This window comes from Xenopus laevis, chromosome 8S (assembly GCF_017654675.1).
Source record: "Xenopus laevis strain J_2021 chromosome 8S, Xenopus_laevis_v10.1, whole genome shotgun sequence".
Taxonomy (NCBI): Eukaryota; Metazoa; Chordata; class Amphibia; order Anura; family Pipidae; genus Xenopus; species Xenopus laevis.
This window is the reverse complement of record NC_054386.1, coordinates 56951687-56969970: the sequence shown is the minus strand read 5'-3', so window position 1 is coordinate 56969970 and position 18284 is coordinate 56951687. Positions and strand designations below refer to the sequence as shown.

The 18284-nt window shown below is 42.4% G+C and overlaps 1 protein-coding gene across 2 annotated transcripts in view; it reads right to left on the bottom strand.

Moving 5' to 3' along the window:
* Window positions 1–463: 463 nt before the first annotated feature.
* zc3h12b.S (zinc finger CCCH-type containing 12B S homeolog) overlaps window positions 464–18284 on the bottom strand; it is a 77086-nt gene continuing 59265 nt past the window's right edge. For both annotated transcript variants that reach the window (XM_018232954.2, XM_041574773.1), the window contains exons 2-6: window positions 15153–15969; window positions 14195–14334; window positions 5235–5469; window positions 4732–4838; window positions 464–3095 (exon numbers count right to left, since the gene is read on the bottom strand). In XM_018232954.2, the coding sequence (XP_018088443.1) occupies window positions 1663–3095; window positions 4732–4838; window positions 5235–5469; window positions 14195–14334; window positions 15153–15802 (2565 nt within the window). In that variant the 5' untranslated portion in view covers window positions 15803–15969 and the 3' untranslated portion in view covers window positions 464–1662. The remainder of the gene's footprint in view (window positions 3096–4731; window positions 4839–5234; window positions 5470–14194; window positions 14335–15152; window positions 15970–18284) is intronic.

Below are 18284 nucleotides of genomic sequence, written 5' to 3'. Positions count from 1 at the left end.
AATGATCCATCACAGAGGGACAGAAAAGTGCAGTTAGTAAGCAAACCTTTGCTTTGGGGAGAGATGAAGCCTGTGGCAAATAATTCAGAGCTTATAGGCAAGGTTGGTTGTGCTAAGGAACTTTCTTACATTGGGAACGGTAGATGTAACCCATTTGTGTTCTGTGCAAAGAGCAACAAGTGTTTTGTCTGCTTGACCTGAATGATTTTTTCATGAAATGGTTCCAGCTTACAACCCCTACTTAAATTATACTAGGGATGCACCAAATCCAGGATTTGGTTTGGGATTTGACCAGGATTCTTTTTCAGCAGGATTCGGATGAAACCTTGTGCCTGGCCAAACCGAATTTGCATGTGCAAATTAGGGGCAGGAAGGGAAATCACGTGACTTTTCGTCACAAAACAAGAAAGTAACAATGTTTTCCTTTAGCATCCCTAATTTGCATATGCAAATTAGGATTCGGATTCAGGTCAGTGTTTAGTCGAATCTTTCACGAAGAATTCAAAATAGTGGATTTGGTGCATCCCTAAATTAAACACTACCAAACCAAATGGCTTATAGGTAATACCATGCTAAGAAGAGCATATTCCTCTTTAGTGTTCAGCTATTTTGCAATGCTTTGCTAGAGTCCCACAATAAAAATTGTGTTTGAATTGAACTCAAGATATATGAACCACTGTGCTTGAAAAATGCTAAGGGGCTAAACTACTGGTGAGAGGGTTTGGCAACATTTTCACAACATAAAAGCTAGAGGTGTCCAATCCAAGGCCAACCACCTGTTGGTGAATTACAAAACCCAGAATTCTTCTGGACAACGTTTAGCTGTTGGTGGACACTGGGTGTTGGAATTCAATAAGCAGGTTTGTTGTTAAGGTAGGACAGAGAGGACCCTAAGTTGCCACAAATCTGCAGCCCTCCAAAGCAACAGGACTATTTTCTGTGTCAGAACTCTAGAGTAAGATTGTAAATACAGCTTATTAGTAAAGGTGCTATTAACTGTCCTGTCAAAGTGTGAAGTTTATAAAATAATATTCTCTAATTACAACATCAAAAAGGAGTGGAAACTGAGAAATGGGGGGGGGATGTTAAAAAGTATACAGAAAGATCTGGAAATGTCTGGGAATGTACATCAATTAAATGACCTTCAGCGACAAAGAGGACCTCATGTACACTAAAGATAAGTAAATATTCTATATATGTATATATACACACATATTTATGTATGCACACATACATTTATACTGATCCCACACTGAAAATACATACAAATGCATGCATTCAAATTGCTATCAATATGAACAGTTTGTTTTCTGCACAGCTTGAACCTTATACCTTAACACAACAGAATGCAAATAATAAGTTGCTGTTACCTCCAGCATGTGAGGGATTAAAACACCCCTTCCATCTTCTGTATTAAGAATCAAAAGTAGCTGTACTTCCCTCCAGTGACTCAACCTGTCATGCAGGCTAAGCATGGAAAAAATAACTAGGTAAGCACTCTACCAGGAATGCCATACAACCCCCTAATCTCAGCTTTAAAAAGAATAAATAAAGGTTTTGTGTGTTCGTTAAGTCCAAAATCAATGGCACAGAACTGCGCAACATGACTTCTACATATGTAGTAAAATTAATTCAGGTTTGAATACTGTTGTCCACTGCTGACTAGCAATGGTGACGACCCGATCTTAACCGTAAAACAATGACGGCTGCTAGTTGTTGGGCATCTGTCATATGTGGGTTCTTCTCCATCACAGAGAGGACAATGCCTGGTGGAAAGATGTTGCAAAGGTTCTTGTAGGTCTGGTACTGATGTTCTGGAATGACATGTTGATCTCTAGGTTCCCCTGACATTGGTTGCCAGTGGGGAGATTGCCAGAGCTGCTCCATCTTCTCAGGCATGCTTCTTACCATGACTGGCTCATAGCAAGGCTGCATCAAGTTGTTCAGTGGGTATGAATGGTAGCTGTATGAATTTGTGGGACATGGTAAGGGGTCCCAGCTAGCATGCTGCTCCCGACACAATGGGGGCCTCCTTTGCCTCATGGGGTTGCTCTCATAGAGCCGAGAATCAGATATGCTATCCATTCGTGTCATAACCAGTGCCCTACCTGGCTGGGCATTGGCTCCAGTATGCATGTTCTCCTGCCCTGGGTAATCTCCTGGGCAGCTGGATCGTGCTCCAACGAGTGGATGTTGAATATGAAGGGCTGAATGGGAAGAGGATTGTTTCCGTGATGCTTGCATTGGCTCCTCTTGCCCATAACTCTGAACTCTGGTTAAGGCTTCATGATAACCATGAGCAAATGGCTGCAGGCGGCTTTGTGGTAGTTGCCTTGCAGGCTTCATGTTATCTTCAAGGCCAGGGTCAGATATACCTAGATATAGGTCACTGTAAGAGGAGTAGGAGCCACTGCTATTGTGACTCATGCAGCTTTCTGGGCAAGGGCTAGAGTTCCTGGAAAAACCTGCTTGTTTCTGTTCTGGCAGGTAATATTCTGAGCTATGCATGCTACTAATACTCAGGTTGGAAAAATCACTGAGCATAGAGTAATATCCATGGTCTCCTAGAGACTCATATTTTGGGTACTCTTCCGTATAACTCACTGAGTTGCCATGACTGTTGGTCACCAGGATAGGAGGATAATGAACACTCCCCATGTGCTCCAGAGATGACTTCTGGTGGGAGAACTGGGATGATCCTGGAACAGGACTGCTTGCAGATCGGGTATTCAAAGCACTAACAGCATGGCTCTTTGTAGGGGGAAGGATTGGGACACTCAGAGCAGACACCAGGGATGGTACAGAATTGGCTTCGGATTTGCGAGCTGCTGAGAGTGTCTGCTCTGGTTCCACGCCTGCAGAACGAATGCTGGGGTCTGACTGTCTCTTGGGGGCAATACGCTTTGTTTCAATGATCCCATCTCCCTTTATGCAGGATGGCACTGTTCCATATTTCATTAAAGCACCTTCACTCATAGTCTTCACTGCTGACAGCTTTGCACTTATCCTTAGCTCATCCGCCACTGAGCGCAGAGGCTGGTTCACACGTTCAGGATGGTAATATTTACACTTGTGCCCATATGTGCATTTTTTACCTAAAAGACAAATTGAGGAAATGAATAACTTACATGCTGATTAATGTTTCCCTGGAACTTCCTTAAATGCTTAAAGCGATACCGACATGTTCCTAAAAATCTTATGAACTAGGCTTGGGCGAATTAGAACCGTTTTGTTTCACCTAAAATTCGCCCCGGCAGAATGTTGACGACGCCCAAATTTGGCTGTCAAAAAAAGTGTATGGGTGTCATTTCCGCAGTGAAACAAGGAAAAAAAATTCACCCATCCCGTGTCCATACCTCGGAGCGCTGCACGCTGAATAGTTTCAACTAAATGCCTCCCCACGAACCTTCATTAACCCGACCCTCTGACTCAGCATTGCTTCAGTGATGCTGGGCTGGGGGCGGCACAATCCTTCCATAGGCTGCAGTCCTGTTTTCATTTGTAATCAGCCTATGAAAGGATCTCACTGCCTCCAGTCCAGCGTCACTGAAACAACACAGAAGATCCATAAGTAGTGTCGGAGGGTCGGTTAACGTGGCTGGGGCGGATTTGGGGGGGCTTTTAGTTGAAAATATTCTGTGTGAAGCTCTGTTTCGGTATAACTTTAAACAGTAGCTTCACTGATAATGTCATTTAGGCTAATTGCTTTCCTAAAACAATCTAGAAAATGCAAAGAGAGCTGCACATAGAATGTATAGCAGCTGTGCTTTCATAATATGAAGCAATGTGCTTTTAGGTTACTAAAACATGTAAACATTAATAAACACAGTAAACATAGATTTTTATGGCATTAAAAGTGTTGTTCATCTTCCAGACACTTTTTTCAGTTCAATTGTTTTCTGATTGTTCATCAGAAATACTTTTTTCAGTTGCTTTCCATCTTGAATTTTTACAGTTTTTACAGTTTAATGTCCCTGTCTCTGGTGTTTCAATCTGGCAGCTCAGTAATTCAGGTGCAAACTCTAAACTGTTAAAATTTGCAACTATTAGTTAATACATTCAGGATATCTGCTCAGCAGGACAAAGATAAGAAATGTATCCACTAAATGTATCAATTTAGAACAATTTTTAGTCTGCGATCCCCCCCCCCTACCAGAGCTGCTTTAGAAGGTGAAAAATTACACTTTACACTTCAATATAAGAAAAAAAATGGTCCCACATATATAAATAGAAAGTAATTGGAAAAAGTCCTGAAAATTTCTGGTGAACAAAAACCCCTTTAATTAACATTGAGTTTTAGGTGACACAATAAATATTTATTTGTGTAAAAGAAACATCATTTAGGGCTTTCTGGATAACGTACATAAACGTAAAGAGATAAAAATAGGAATCTCCCTTATGATCCCTACTTACTCAAGGTCAGAATTGTCTGGCCTGAACCTGCGGATCTCCCAGTGGACTCCAGCCAAAGACAATTCCCATCAGCCCTTTCTTATATTCACCACAGGTCTATATGACATTATATTGAAAAAACGTCCAAATTTAATTTTTGGGTGGCTTATCTATGTCAGATTCTGTGGTGAGCCCTAAGAGGTTGAGTCCAATTCTGCACATATCTTAGTGACCACGCTGAAACAAAAAATTAATGGTACAAAGAAATATGCTGTTTACCTTGAAGGTTTAAAGACAAATTTAGTCTCATGGATCTACTTATTCACATGTTTAACATACCATAAGGACAGGGTTGCTTCTTGTGCTCAGGGATAACAGGCTTTTTTCTCAGGAAGTTTTCCAGAGAGGGACCATGCCTTCCCAAAGGATCATCTGGAGGCATAAACCTGTAGATACATTAGTGGTTATAGTGACTTTTGTATTTTTGTTCTTCAAAACCCTCAGGCCACCAGTACCTAGGAGTTTTGACACCGGCCTTTTTTGTGCACAACTAAGAGGTTGAGTCAACTGATGGGTATTCCATCAGTTTTGCTTGGAGCGTTAAACTGTAGCACTTTAAATTTGTACCCCCCAACCTATTGGAGGACCCTTAAGTCTAGCATGACTCACTGACATAATACTGCAAAGAAAAGGTTTCGGGATGTCTGGCCTCATATTTAAGGAAACCCCATTTCCTGTTTTTAAATATGAATTTATTTGTATTACTTTAAGCATCTGCCCTAACACTTAATTTCTCCTTTTAAAACTTTTTTTAAAATGCATAAAAAGCAATTCATACATACTTGTCATTCACAAATGAGTACATAAGGAGGCGCTCTTCTATAAATTTCTTCCACTCCGGTTTCTCATTCTGGAGGTCACGATAGTTGTCGTTGGACACGATGATTCCATCAGAATCAAAGGCAAGCTTAACTATGAATCGATCATCATAACACACCACTCTTCTGCCCTGCACCCTGCGGGAAGGTGTAAATACCAAAACCTTTTCCTTCTCCAGTTTCCGTAAAATTTCCTGCTCTGTGGAAAATAAGAGGAGGGAAACATTTACATTAAGATCTATGTTCAAATTTCTATGTTCAAATATATTTATTGCATTTGTGTTCTTTCCCATAGTGTGCATGTGGACTTTCTCAATGGCTACCAAGGGATGAAAGACCTGTAACACATTTTATGGCTATAATAACCAAATTTCAATGAAAAGTCTATAATATTTTTGCCTATATGTCCCATTTCACAAAAGAACTTTGCAGTGAAAGTCAACTGCCATCCCCACAGAAGCAACAACAAATTCCCATGTCCTTAGATATAAAGCTCTTACACTTGATGCAGACACTGGAAGGGTGGGCTAGTAAAGCAATAAGAGGCGTTTCAGTGGAATTGGCACTGGGAAATGCAATTGCATAGTCACTTATAAAGGAGACAAAATGGAAAAAGAGGTTCAGAGAGAGCATTGTTAAAAACCCTTGGTAATGTTTTACCAAGCTGTAGTTACTGCTGCAAAGTAAACCCTTAATATAAACCCATATTGTTATATGTGCTTATCAAGCCATAATTTCAACTGCCATCTTTTTTCCTGTTCCCAGACATTCCTTGTGCTGACAGAAGATTGGTGCATGCGAAGTACAGACCTCACAAAAACAGAATTGTACTGCACATGCACCCACCCAGGGAGGCTCAGGGCTGTCTGGGAAAAGGCAAGAAAGTACCTCGGGCTGGTGCATTTTATAAAGAAAAACATTTCCTGATTCTGACATATGTTACAATATATCATGTACTGCATGCATAAAAGGTATTCCTTGCAGGGGCGTCCGCAGAAATTTTTACAGGGGGGGGGCAAGGAAGAAAACATATTACACAAATGACTTGTACCCATATTTTGGTTTCCACTCAAACCTAACAACAGGTTTTCTATTAATGTATAAAGTAGTTACTGCAGCACATAAATAGCATTAGCATTCTGTTAATAATACAAACTCATTGTTTACCAGGACATCACTTGCTCTTTTCTGCTTCTTAGCACAATTACTAGCCAGCAGTTGCAGAATGTTATCTCTTTTCTGCTTCTTAGCACAATTACTAGCCAGCAGTTGCAGAATGTTATTCCCTCTAGAGTCCTAGTTACATCTGGATACATACAGTGAAGCCTCCATTTTACATAACCTAATTTTAAGTTTTTCCATATTTTATACCATTTTTGTGGTCCCACCAATATATAATGCATATTACTTTTCCCTGACTTTATCCCATTTTTTCTGGTCCCCTGAAAAATGTAAAATGGGGATTTTATTGAACAGCAGGAAGAGTTTGTGCACAACAAAATGTCACTAATATAGAATCTGTTTATACATTCTATTTCAATCTAGGGGAAATCTGCTTTGTTTCCAGAGTGGCAGAATGGTTAAAAGATAAGAGTCATTCAAAAAGAAACTTGGATGAAGAAATGAGGTGGACACAGGACAGGAGCAGGAGAGGGGGTGAGGTGCAAAAATATATATTATAATATTATAGATATTTCTATCTATTCAGATATATATATAGCGAGGCATATATATATATATATATATATATATATATATATATATATATATATATATATACACATATATATATACATATTGTAAGAGTTTGGGTAGCTGGGATCAGTTTTCCTGGGGTAACACAGCCCACGGCACAAGCACAACTCATGAGAGTATAGTCTCTTGCTGGCAGTTTATTGTCTCTTGCAGAAAAATAATAAACAAAACAAACAATTCAAAATAAAATCCTTGCCACTTAATGGGCTTCTAACTAATACAGGTCAGTTTTCCTAACTAACCAGGAGAAGGCCTACCGCCTGTCTCCCCAAAACAAAGAACATACAGGAAGATATACAATCCCAAACCTTTTTGGCGATTTCAGTCCCTCTCACACAGGCAGCTTTCCTGTGTCTTTTCCCTAGCCAGGAACTCTCCACTCTGGCTTGAGCTGCCTGTTTAATTAACCACCTGAGTTACCTCAGGACAACTCAAAACACCCGGGCTGGACTAGCAGTCCCGGAACCACTCTGTTAGGAACCTGGGGCATAAATAAGCTCCGTCCTGGACTTTCCCAGGTATCCTAGTAGTGACCTCACCACATACCCCCCCTCCTTGTTTCAACCCAATGGTTGGAACAACTGAGGCCCAACAGGAATGAACCCGGGACAGGGCATCAACATTGCCCATTTCTGACCCGGGCCTATGTTTCACTGTGAAACAGTAGTCCTGCAGCGTGAGGAACCAATGATTCACTCGTCTATTGGTCTCCTTCTTTTGGGCCATCCATTTTAGAGGTGCATGGTCAGTAATAAGGTCAAATTTTCTGCCTAAGAGGTAATACCTTAAGGCATCTAGGGCCCATTTTATGGCCAAACACTCCTTTTCAATTGTGGCATACTTCCTCTCACAGTCATTGATCTTCCTGCTTAAGTACACCACTGGATGCTCTTCCCCGTTATAAAGCTGGGATAATACTGCCCCTAATCCCACATCTGATGCATCTGTCTGGACCACAAAGTCATTTGAAAAATCTGGGGAATACAAGACTGGTTGTGCACATAATGCATCTTTGAGGGCCTGAAAAGATTTTTCTGCCTCAGGGAACCACTTGACCATGACAGAGTTTTTTCCCTTTGTTAAGTCTGTTAAGGGAGCAGCCAAGGTGGCAAAATGAGGAATAAACCTCCTGTAGTAGCCAGTGATACCCAGAAAAGCTCGAACCTGCTTCTTATTAAGAGGGCGTGGCCACTGTTGAATGGCTGCTGTTTTATTTACCTGGGGTTTTACCACACCTCTGCCAATGGTGTAACCTAAATACTTGGCCTCCTCCAAACCAATGGCACATTTCTTGGGGTTGGCAGTAAGGCCTGCTTTACGGAGGGAATCCAACACAGCCTGAACTCTGTGCAGGTGAGACTCCCAATCTGTACTGTGTATCACCACATCATCTAAATATGCAGCTGCATACTGTTGGTGAGGTCTTAATATTCTATCCATGGCTCTTTGAAACGTGGCAGGGGCATTTTGTAGGCCAAAGGGCATTACTCTGTACTGGAAAGAACCGCCTGGAGTGACAAAAGCAGTTTTTTCCTTGGCCTGTTCCGATAATGGTATCTGCCAATACCCTTTTGTTAAATCTAATGTTGTCAGATAACGAGCAGTACCCAGCCTGTCTATGAGCTCGTCTACCCTAGGCATTGGGTAAGTGTCAAACTTGGATACTGAATTAAGCTTGCGAAAATCATTACAGAACCGCCAGCTACCATCTGGCTTAGGAACAAGAGCAATCGGGCTAGACCAGTCACTATTGGACTCTTCAATTACCCCTAAGTCAAGCATTTTTGCCACTTCATCAGCCACAGCTTTTCGTCTAGCTTCGGGAATCCTATAGGGTTTGAGTTTAACACGCACTCCTGGCTCGGTTACAATCTCATGCTCAACAACGGGAGTCTTTCCTGGGAGGTCAGAGAAAGTATCCCTATTCCTCATTAAGAATTCTTTTACCTCCTGTCTTTGGGAGGTGGACAAAGTTTCTGCAATGGTAACCTCAGGGACCAGATGGGTCTCGTGAGTGTCCTTAGAAACAGCATAGGCTGGTACTGCAATTAATGATGCCCTGTCTTTCCAGGGTTTAAGTAAATTAACATGATAAATTTGTTCTGGCTTCCTCTTGCCAGGTTGGTGTACCTTGTAATTTACCTCCCCAACTCTCTCAATTATTTCAAAGGGTCCCTGCCATTTTGCAAGGAACTTACTCTCCACCGTGGGGACCAAAACTAGTACTCTGTCTCCAGGTGAAAAGACACGTATTTTAGCATTACGGTTGTATATCCTTTGTTGGGCAGCCTGGGCTTGGGCCAAGTTTTCTCTTACAATGGGCATAATTGAAGCAATTCTGTCTTGCATTTGTGATATGTGTTCAATTACACTCCTGTGGGGTGTCACTTCCCCTTCCCAGGTTTCCTTAGCTATGTCTAAGAGCCCCCTAGGATGTCTCCCATAGAGTAACTCAAATGGAGAATAACCTGTAGAGGATTGGGGAACTTCCCTAATAGCAAACATAAGATAGGGTAAAAGGCAATCCCAATCTTTCCCATCTTTGTCCACTACCTTTTTCAACATACTTTTTAGGGTCTTGTTAAAACGTTCCACAAGACCATCTGTCTGAGGGTGGTAGACAGAGGTTCGCAATTGTGAAATTTTACACAATTTACAGAGTTCCTTAGTTACTCTGGACATGAAAGGGGTACCCTGATCGGTGAGGATTTCTTTAGGGATCCCAACCCTACTGAACACATGAAGCAATTCTTTGGAAATGGTTTTAGCAGAAGTGTTGCGCAAAGGAATAGCTTCCGGATAGCGAGTGGCATAGTCCATGATCACTAAGATATATTGGTGACCCCGGGCAGATTTTAACAAAGGGCCCACCAGATCCATGGCTATTCGCTCAAAGGGTATTTCAATAATTGGTAATGGGATTAAGGGACTACGAAAATGTGGCCTTGGAGTGGAAATTTGGCAAACAGGACAGGACTCACAGTAATCCTTTACCTGCTGATATACACCAGGCCAAAAGAATCTCTGCAAAACTCTTTCGGTAGTTTTTTTCACACCCAAATGTCCCCCCATTACATGACCATGGGCAAGATCCAACACCATTTTTCTGTATGGTTTGGGTACCACTAATTGTTCAATCACCTCATTTGATTTTTTTGATACTTGGTACAGTAGATCCCCTTTTAAAGCCATGTGAGGATAGGATAACCTGAGCCCTGGCTCAATAGGTTCCCCGTCAATTATTTTCACATTTTCTCTAGCTTTTATAAGGTCAGGGTCTTTTAACTGTTCTGTACCGAAATTCTCTTTGTGTACATTCAAATCAGAGAAATCCACAACACTGTCAATAATACCCGACTCACTGGTTTCCCCACTAGGGTTTTGACCATCTTCAGGGTCCTCCAAGTCTCCTGCTAATACAGAGAAAGGGAAAGCTGGGGTTTCCTGAGGAGAATCCTCTGAACCTGTTAGTTCTGAATTTTCTATTGGCACAGGTCCTTCAACCACTGCATCAGAGCAGGGAGAAACTGATTGATTCCAGAGATCCCAAAACTGGGGAAAATCCCTCCCAATTATTGCATCATGCAGAAGGTGTGGTACTACCCCTGCAGAGTAAGTCACTGTACCAAGGCCCGTTTTAAACTTTAGGGTTGCCACAGGATACTCCCGTGTGTCACCATGAATACAAACCACACCAACCCTTTTTGACTGGAACTTAACAGGGCCTACGGAGTCTAACTTTACCAAAGTGACTAGACTACCGGAGTCTAGCAATACAAGCAATTGTTTCCCATTCACACTCACTTTACACATTTGCTTTTCCTGAACCGGCACCGCAGTGCAGGCAACAGTAGCAAACAGGGACTGGCGTCTATTCCTGGAAGAAAAATCACATTGCATGGGATCATCAAGCAAAGGGCAATTTGCTGCAATATGACCAAAATCATGGCAACGGAAACATTTAACAGTCTCGGAATTAAACCTAAGAGTCTCAGACTTTCCAGTTTTAGATTGCCAGCCTCCCGGGTTTTTGCCAAAATTCTCTCCCTTTAAGGGTGATTTACTTTTACCACCACCCGTGTCCCCATGAACAGTCTTACCCGTTGCCAGGGTGTACCTCCCTTTCAGGTGTGGAGCCCGGAACGATGCGGGAGGGGTGCCAAAGTTCTCAGCGGCAAAGTACCTTTCCACTAACTCCACAAGGTCATCTGCAGTTTTAGGGTCTCCATGGGTCACCCATTTGCGCAGGGCAACAGGAAGGGACCTCAGGTAGCGATCCAGTACCACCCTCTCAATAATCTCAGGTCCAGTCAAGGATTCTGGCTGCAACCATTTTTTCACCAGGTGGATCAGGTCAAACATCTGGGAGCATGGAGGCTTCTCCGGGTGATAAGCCCAGCTGTATACACGTTGGGCACGAAGCGCCAGGGTAACGCCAAGGCGGGCCAGAATCTCTTTTTTCAGTTTCTCATAATCCTTGGCAGTAACAGAGTCAAGATCAAAATATGCTTTTTGCAATTCACCGGTTAGCAGGGGTGCCAAAAGACCTGCCCACTGCTCTTTAAACCAACCCTCTCTTTCGGCGGTCCGCTCAAATGTAGTGAGATATGCCTCCGGATCATCCTCTGATGTCATCTTTTGGAGGAAGCGGCTTACATTGATTTTGGGTACACTGCTATGTACTACTGCAGGTGGCTCCTGGGGTCTCTGTGCCAACTGTTGGATCAATCCTGTCAGTACCTGCCGGTCTTCCTCTGCATCTTCTGCCAGCTTTTTAAACATGGCCATCATCTGCTGTTGCTGTGCCTGTTGTTGAACCATTGTCTGTTGCTGCAACTGTAGGACCAGCTCCTTATGGCGGGCTTCCGCTTGCTGCTGTGCCTGTTGCTGGGTGGCATTAGACAGCATTAACTGTTTCACAATCTCCTCCATGCTGCACAGTTCTTATGGGATAACTACCCCTTTAATTCACAGTCTCTGCAATATTATACTGCCTTTTGTTGCTTTATTTTGTGCCAGAGCACCCTCCACCAAATGTAAGAGTTTGGGTAGCTGGGATCAGTTTTCCTGGGGTAACACAGCCCACGGCACAAGCACAACTCATGAGAGTATAGTCTCTTGCTGGCAGTTTATTGTCTCTTGCAGAAAAATAATAAACAAAACAAACAATTCAAAATAAAATCCTTGCCACTTAATGGGCTTCTAACTAATACAGGTCAGTTTTCCTAACTAACCAGGAGAAGGCCTACCGCCTGTCTCCCCAAAACAAAGAACATACAGGAAGATATACAATCCCAAACCTTTTGGCGATTTCAGTCCCTCTCACACAGGCAGCTTTCCTGTGTCTTTTCCCCAGCCAGGAACTCTCCACTCTGGCTTGAGCTGCCTGTTTAATTAACCACCTGAGTTACCTCAGGACAACTCAAAACACCCGGGCTGGACTAGCAGTCCCGGAACCACTCTGTTAGGAACCTGGGGCATAAATAAGCTCCGTCCTGGACTTTCCCAGGTATCCTAGTAGTGACCTCACCACAATATATATATATATATATATATATATATATATATATATAGAGTTATTAGAGACAGACAGGTGAGTGTGGGTGGGTAACTCAGCAGAATGAGAAGGGAAAGGTTAAAAAAGGAGAGTGAGGACATGGACAGGTGGTGGATACAATGGAGCAGCAGGACAAGGAACTGTAGGGGTTAATGTGCTTTGTGGCAAATGCACTGGGAAAATGTTTGTAGGCAAAACTCACAGCCAACCTGTACCAATAAGATCCAATAATGAATGTAGTAACACAGCTATATACCGGCTCATTATAGTCTATAACTCACACACATAGTTGCCCTTACACACATTAACACTAACAAGTAATTTTACACATAGATACACACATACTGTATACACTGGCATTCAGTGTCGGACTGGCCCAGTGGGACACCGTGAAAAAACCCGGTGGGCCCCAACCCTTAATGGGCCCCCGCTGGGCCAGTCCCCTCTCCCGACACCAGTCCCCTCTCCCGATCGCCAAAAGAATAGTTTTTTAAAAGCGCCACACGGAGCCATCTGCGCAGGCACCTATTCATTCAGGAACGCCTTCACACAGGCGCGCAGAGCACGCGCTCGTTTCGTCGAGTCATAGTAGGGGGCGGAGGGGGCCCTGGACATTAGTCCCGGTGGTCCCCAGACCCCCCAGTCTGACCCTGCTGGCATTCACACTGTAAGCTAAACACAACAGATTCACACTCATCTGCCCTGGGAAAGAAGCTGCTTCATCCGAAGATTCTCGACTCTGATTCTCTTTTTCACACACAGTTGAAGAGCAGGAAGCGTCTCACAGAGGGAAGGGGCAGAGCTAAATCCGGACTGCTGCTGTGAGCAGTAGAATAGGCATTGGGATGGTCGATTATTTGAAGGGGTGCTGACCATAAAATGTAAGCCTTTCATAAGCTTATTGCTGGTTATTAAAGGGGTTGTTCACCTTCAAACAACTAGTTGGTTTCAGATAGATCACCAGAAATAACAACTTTTTTCAATGACTTTCTATTTTCTACGTGTGACAGTTTTTCTAATATTGAAGTGTAAAGTGTAATTTCTCTCTTTCTGAAGCAGCTCTGGGAGGGCATTTAGTTGATACATTTCTTATCTTTGTTTGTTCCTGCTGAGCAGAATCTCTGGGTTTCATTACAGGCAGCTGTTAGAATTGATACAATTGTTGCTAATATTCCAGAGATGCTGCTGAGAAATGTATCAACTCAATGTTGCAAAATTGTAACAGTTCAGAGTCTGCACCTGAATTACTGAGCTGCCAGACTGAAACACCAGAGACACAAACATTCAACTTTAAACTTAGATTTTGGAAAAAACGTAAAAAATAAATAATAGAAAGTAATTGAAAAAAGTCTTTATTTCTGGGGAACAATCTAAAAACAACTGAATTGAAAAAAGTGTTTGGAAGGTGAACAACCCCTTTAATGGTAATTTTAGTAAATGTGTTCCTATAAAAAAAAAGAACAAAACAATCTATGTATACATATGGAAAGTGAATATCCTTTATTATAAAGTACAAGTCCGGGGGGGGGGTGTATGTGGACGCCCATAATTCCTTGTATTTAAAATGCATTATTTGTTAGTGCCATATGTTATGGCAGATAATCTTTCTTACCTGAGATTGGTGCGTCAGGGCGGGATTGCTCTTTCCTCCATGCTGGCACAAACACAGTAATGTCCTTATGGCCTTTCTCCAAGAACCACTCCACAGCCAGCTGTATCCCTCGGCAGGAGAAGACCTCTTTATTCCCATGGCTGCAAAATGGAAGCATAAGCAACTTAGTTTTGAAGCAACCATCTTACTGCTTGCTATGGGTTACTAGACAAAAAATCCTTGTGTCTTTAATTACATTACCTTATTAGTCCCGAACTTAGTACAGTTTGTTACACACAGTCAGTGGAACCACCTTACTGGTAATCAAGCATTTTTGTCAGATTTGGGAGTCTAGCAGGGATGAGGGAATGGACATGGGTAAGTGGATACAGGGCAATACAGACACCAAAATATGCACAGCAACAATCATAGATTACAAGCCTGCAGCAACATCCACATATGGGAGTCACAGATATGTTGTGCCAGGAGTGCTAGGGTGTGTAGGCCAACCGCACAGTTGGGTGGTATTGGTAGCCATAGATATTGGGGTTTCTACTGCACTTCAGTGTATGTATAAATATATACTCTCACCAAGAGTTTGAACACTTTAAGGGGATGAAATTTATACCAAATGTAATACAATCCAGGTACATGAATAGTAATGTTTTAAGTATACAATATAATGGCTCTGACTCAAGACCTAGATGAAAATAGGGATTTGGAATGTAATGTTATATAAAGTTTAAACATTGCTACTGACCTAGAACCCCATAGCAACCAATTAAGCAGGTAGCATTTAGTGATCAATTGATTGCTTTGTTTTTTTTTTAACCAGGAGAGACATTGCGCCACTTCAGTATATCATCAATGAGCAACATTAAGTAAAACTGGGTAATCTGATAATGCTACCAATCATATAAAGTAAGAATGATAATTGCAATCTTTATATAATGTAAAAGTGTTACAACCATACTCATACCTCATAGCAACATTGCTTCCATCAATAACAATAGGTCTTAGATTTTCATTGTTGTCTACGATTTCATCTTCTAAAGACAGTTCTGGACTAGCAATCTCTTTGGTACAGGGTCCCCTGGGTACCAGGATTCCACTGCTCCCACTTCCTCCACTGCTTTGCGTCTCTGACTCTCCCTTGTTGCCCAGCCTCACCAGCTCAGCCAGGATGTCATTAATAAGTGCTTCTGCACCCAGCTTGTTAAGGACAGCTTGTATCTGTTCCCCAGTATAGCCCAACTTTAAGGCAAAGTCCATCTTTGCTTGGTATTCCCTGTTGAGATTGCTCTTTGCGTCCTCAAGTTTTATTTGGTTGTCCGTGAGGGCCTGAATGCTGCTCTGAGAGAAACTAGGATGGTCCAAACAAGGAGACCTGCACAGCTGACGATGGGGTTTGCTGGAAATATCCAATTCCTTAAATAAGGTGTTACCATATCCCCCCAGTCCACTCCTCCCTATTTGCTGCTCTGCTTCACTTTCTGAGCTGGTCCATTCATCAGATTCCCCACTGCAGTCCCCCAGGTCCTGTGAGTACTCCATCTCTTTTTCAGCTACCCTCTCTTTGGAGGGCCTCTTTTGCATTTCCAATTTCTTGACCATGGACCAAGCCGTCATCACGTTGAGCTGGCAGCCAAAAACCCCAAGCTCTTCTCTTTCACTTTCAGTACTGGCAAAGATGGATATTCAGTAGCATCATGAAGACTGTACGAGACCGTCCTGAGATCCAATGTTAGTGTTTCTTGCTTTGAGCATTCGGATGTGCCCAGAGAGGTAACAGATACCTGCAACAGAGGATAAAACATTTTCAATGTAGAGGAATATCCCACACTCCAAAAACAAACAGCCAGGTTAATAGGTTCCTTATAAGATTGATGCAAGTGTGTGAATGTGATAGGGACCTTAGAGTGAGGCAGGGACTGACACACAAGCACTGTATAAATAATTTAGCATTAATTAAAAGGATACAATGAATTATTTTTTCAACAACTGCCTATCCCCACAATTCTCCATGCAAAATCAATGTTAGGGGCTATAACTAAGAATTGAGGGAGGGATTCGGACTATATCCCTGTCTCCTACTAAAATCCTTTAGACTGTAAGCTAGTGAGTAGTGCCCTCTGATCCTATTTTATGTTAAATTAGTGACCCCTGTTTGTTCAAAGTAAATCTGTGCATAATTTGCCAATATATAAATAGTTGATAATGATGACCAAAGTGAAAAATTTCTGCTGAAGGAAGCTAGTCTGGGCCACTTGAACTCCCTATACATTATTTGTTCAAAGGGGTGGTTCAACTTTAGGTTGGACCCTAGCGACCAGACCAGAAGCGAAATAACTTAAGTGTAACGTTATATAAAATGAAAAACAAATGCAAATTGTCTCAGAATATCATTCTCTAAATCAGTGCCATCCAACTGGTGGCCTGCAACCCTCCCTTGTGTGGCCCGCACATAAAAGTCTGCCTGTTGTGATTCCTTACCTTGTGTAAGCTTTAAAAGGTATCAGTACACTATTAAAACACTGTACTGTTCACACCTCAGACCCAGAGTGAAAGTGCCCACATTGTTTACCTGTTCAAATCTCAGCCAAACTGCTGGGGGGCACCAGTATTATGTCTCTATATGTAGCACAGTATGAACTGTCCATAGGATAAGTTTCCCTGTCTCCTGCTGTACTCTGCATTTCCAATGCCATGTGTGTGTGCCATACTCTGCCTTCCCTATGCTCTGTGTGTCCCATACTCTGTCTACCCTATGCTCCTTGTGTATGTGTCATACTCTGCCTGCTCTATGCTACCTGTGTGTGCCATACTCTTCTTGCCCTATGCTCCCTGTGTGTGCCATACTCTGCCTGTCCTATGTTCCCTGTATGTGCCATACTCTGCCTGCCCTACTCTGTACCCTGTAGGACGTGAGCCCGATAGGATTTGTTCAGGGGGTTTGTTAGTGTTTGGAAATTGTTGTTAGGGGCCCCTAAGGTGTTTAATAATGTGCTGGGGGTTGCTGTGTTATCCACAGGGGAGAAGGCAGCATATATATTAAACGGTATGTTTATGATATATTTAAGGGGATGACTTACATTTTTCACATATGAATAATATCCCTGCAGTAAGCACCAACCATTTTGTTCTTGTGATGTGTTATCACAGTTAATGTGGACATGGTCTCAAAAGTTCTTGTGATAACATGAGTGTGGTTTAAAAGAGTGTGTGGTTTAAAAGAGGGAGTGGTTAACACTGGCTTCCATTATAGGCCCTCCACCTGAAACATTCTGTCCCTTTGTACCACAGAAGTTGGACAGCACTGCTCTACATCATACTAAAATGTAATTTTAAGGCAAGAAACCCCTTTTAGGATAAGAAGAAGAAAAGAACATTGATCACAGAATTGTGTAGTTTGAAACAATATGTAGCTCTAGCATATGTAGCTCTATTTATCAAGCACGTGTTGTGCCCACTCTTCAGGGACAGCCATCAGGCTCCATGCAAAAGGTTTATGCTTGGCTGTGAAAATCATCAAGTTGCAGCTCTCTAAAAATAAGTAAGTGATGGAACACAGGGTTATGGAAGATAGTACAAGATGAACCAGGGACTGGTCCGATTGCCATCTTGGAGTCAGGAAGGAATATTTTCCCTCTCTGAGGCAAATTGAACAGGCTTCAAATGTTTTTTTTTTGCCTTCCTCTGGACCAAATAGCAGTTAGGAAGGTTATACTGTATATAGACCTAAAAAGTTGAACTTTTGTGTTTGTCTTTTTTCAACCTAATTTACTATGTTACTATGTAAGTGCTACAGCATCGATGTTGAGCCTGTACACATTTTTAGCTCTCATTCATAATGTACATATTGATTGAACGCAAGCAGAAAGATCTGAATCATACACTCCAAGTCAATGGATGAAAACAGCCCACTAATGTGTCAGGACTGTCAGGAGGGTAGGAGCCACTGGAGAAGAGCTTAGCAGTTAAAACTGCTTTAGTGTACAGCAGGAGCTCACAGGTGGTGGTAGCAGGCCGTGTCAGAGTAAAGAAGAATCCGTAGGCAGGCAGAGATCGAAGGGCAGGCGGAGTTCAAGCAAACCAGAAACAGGCCGAGGTC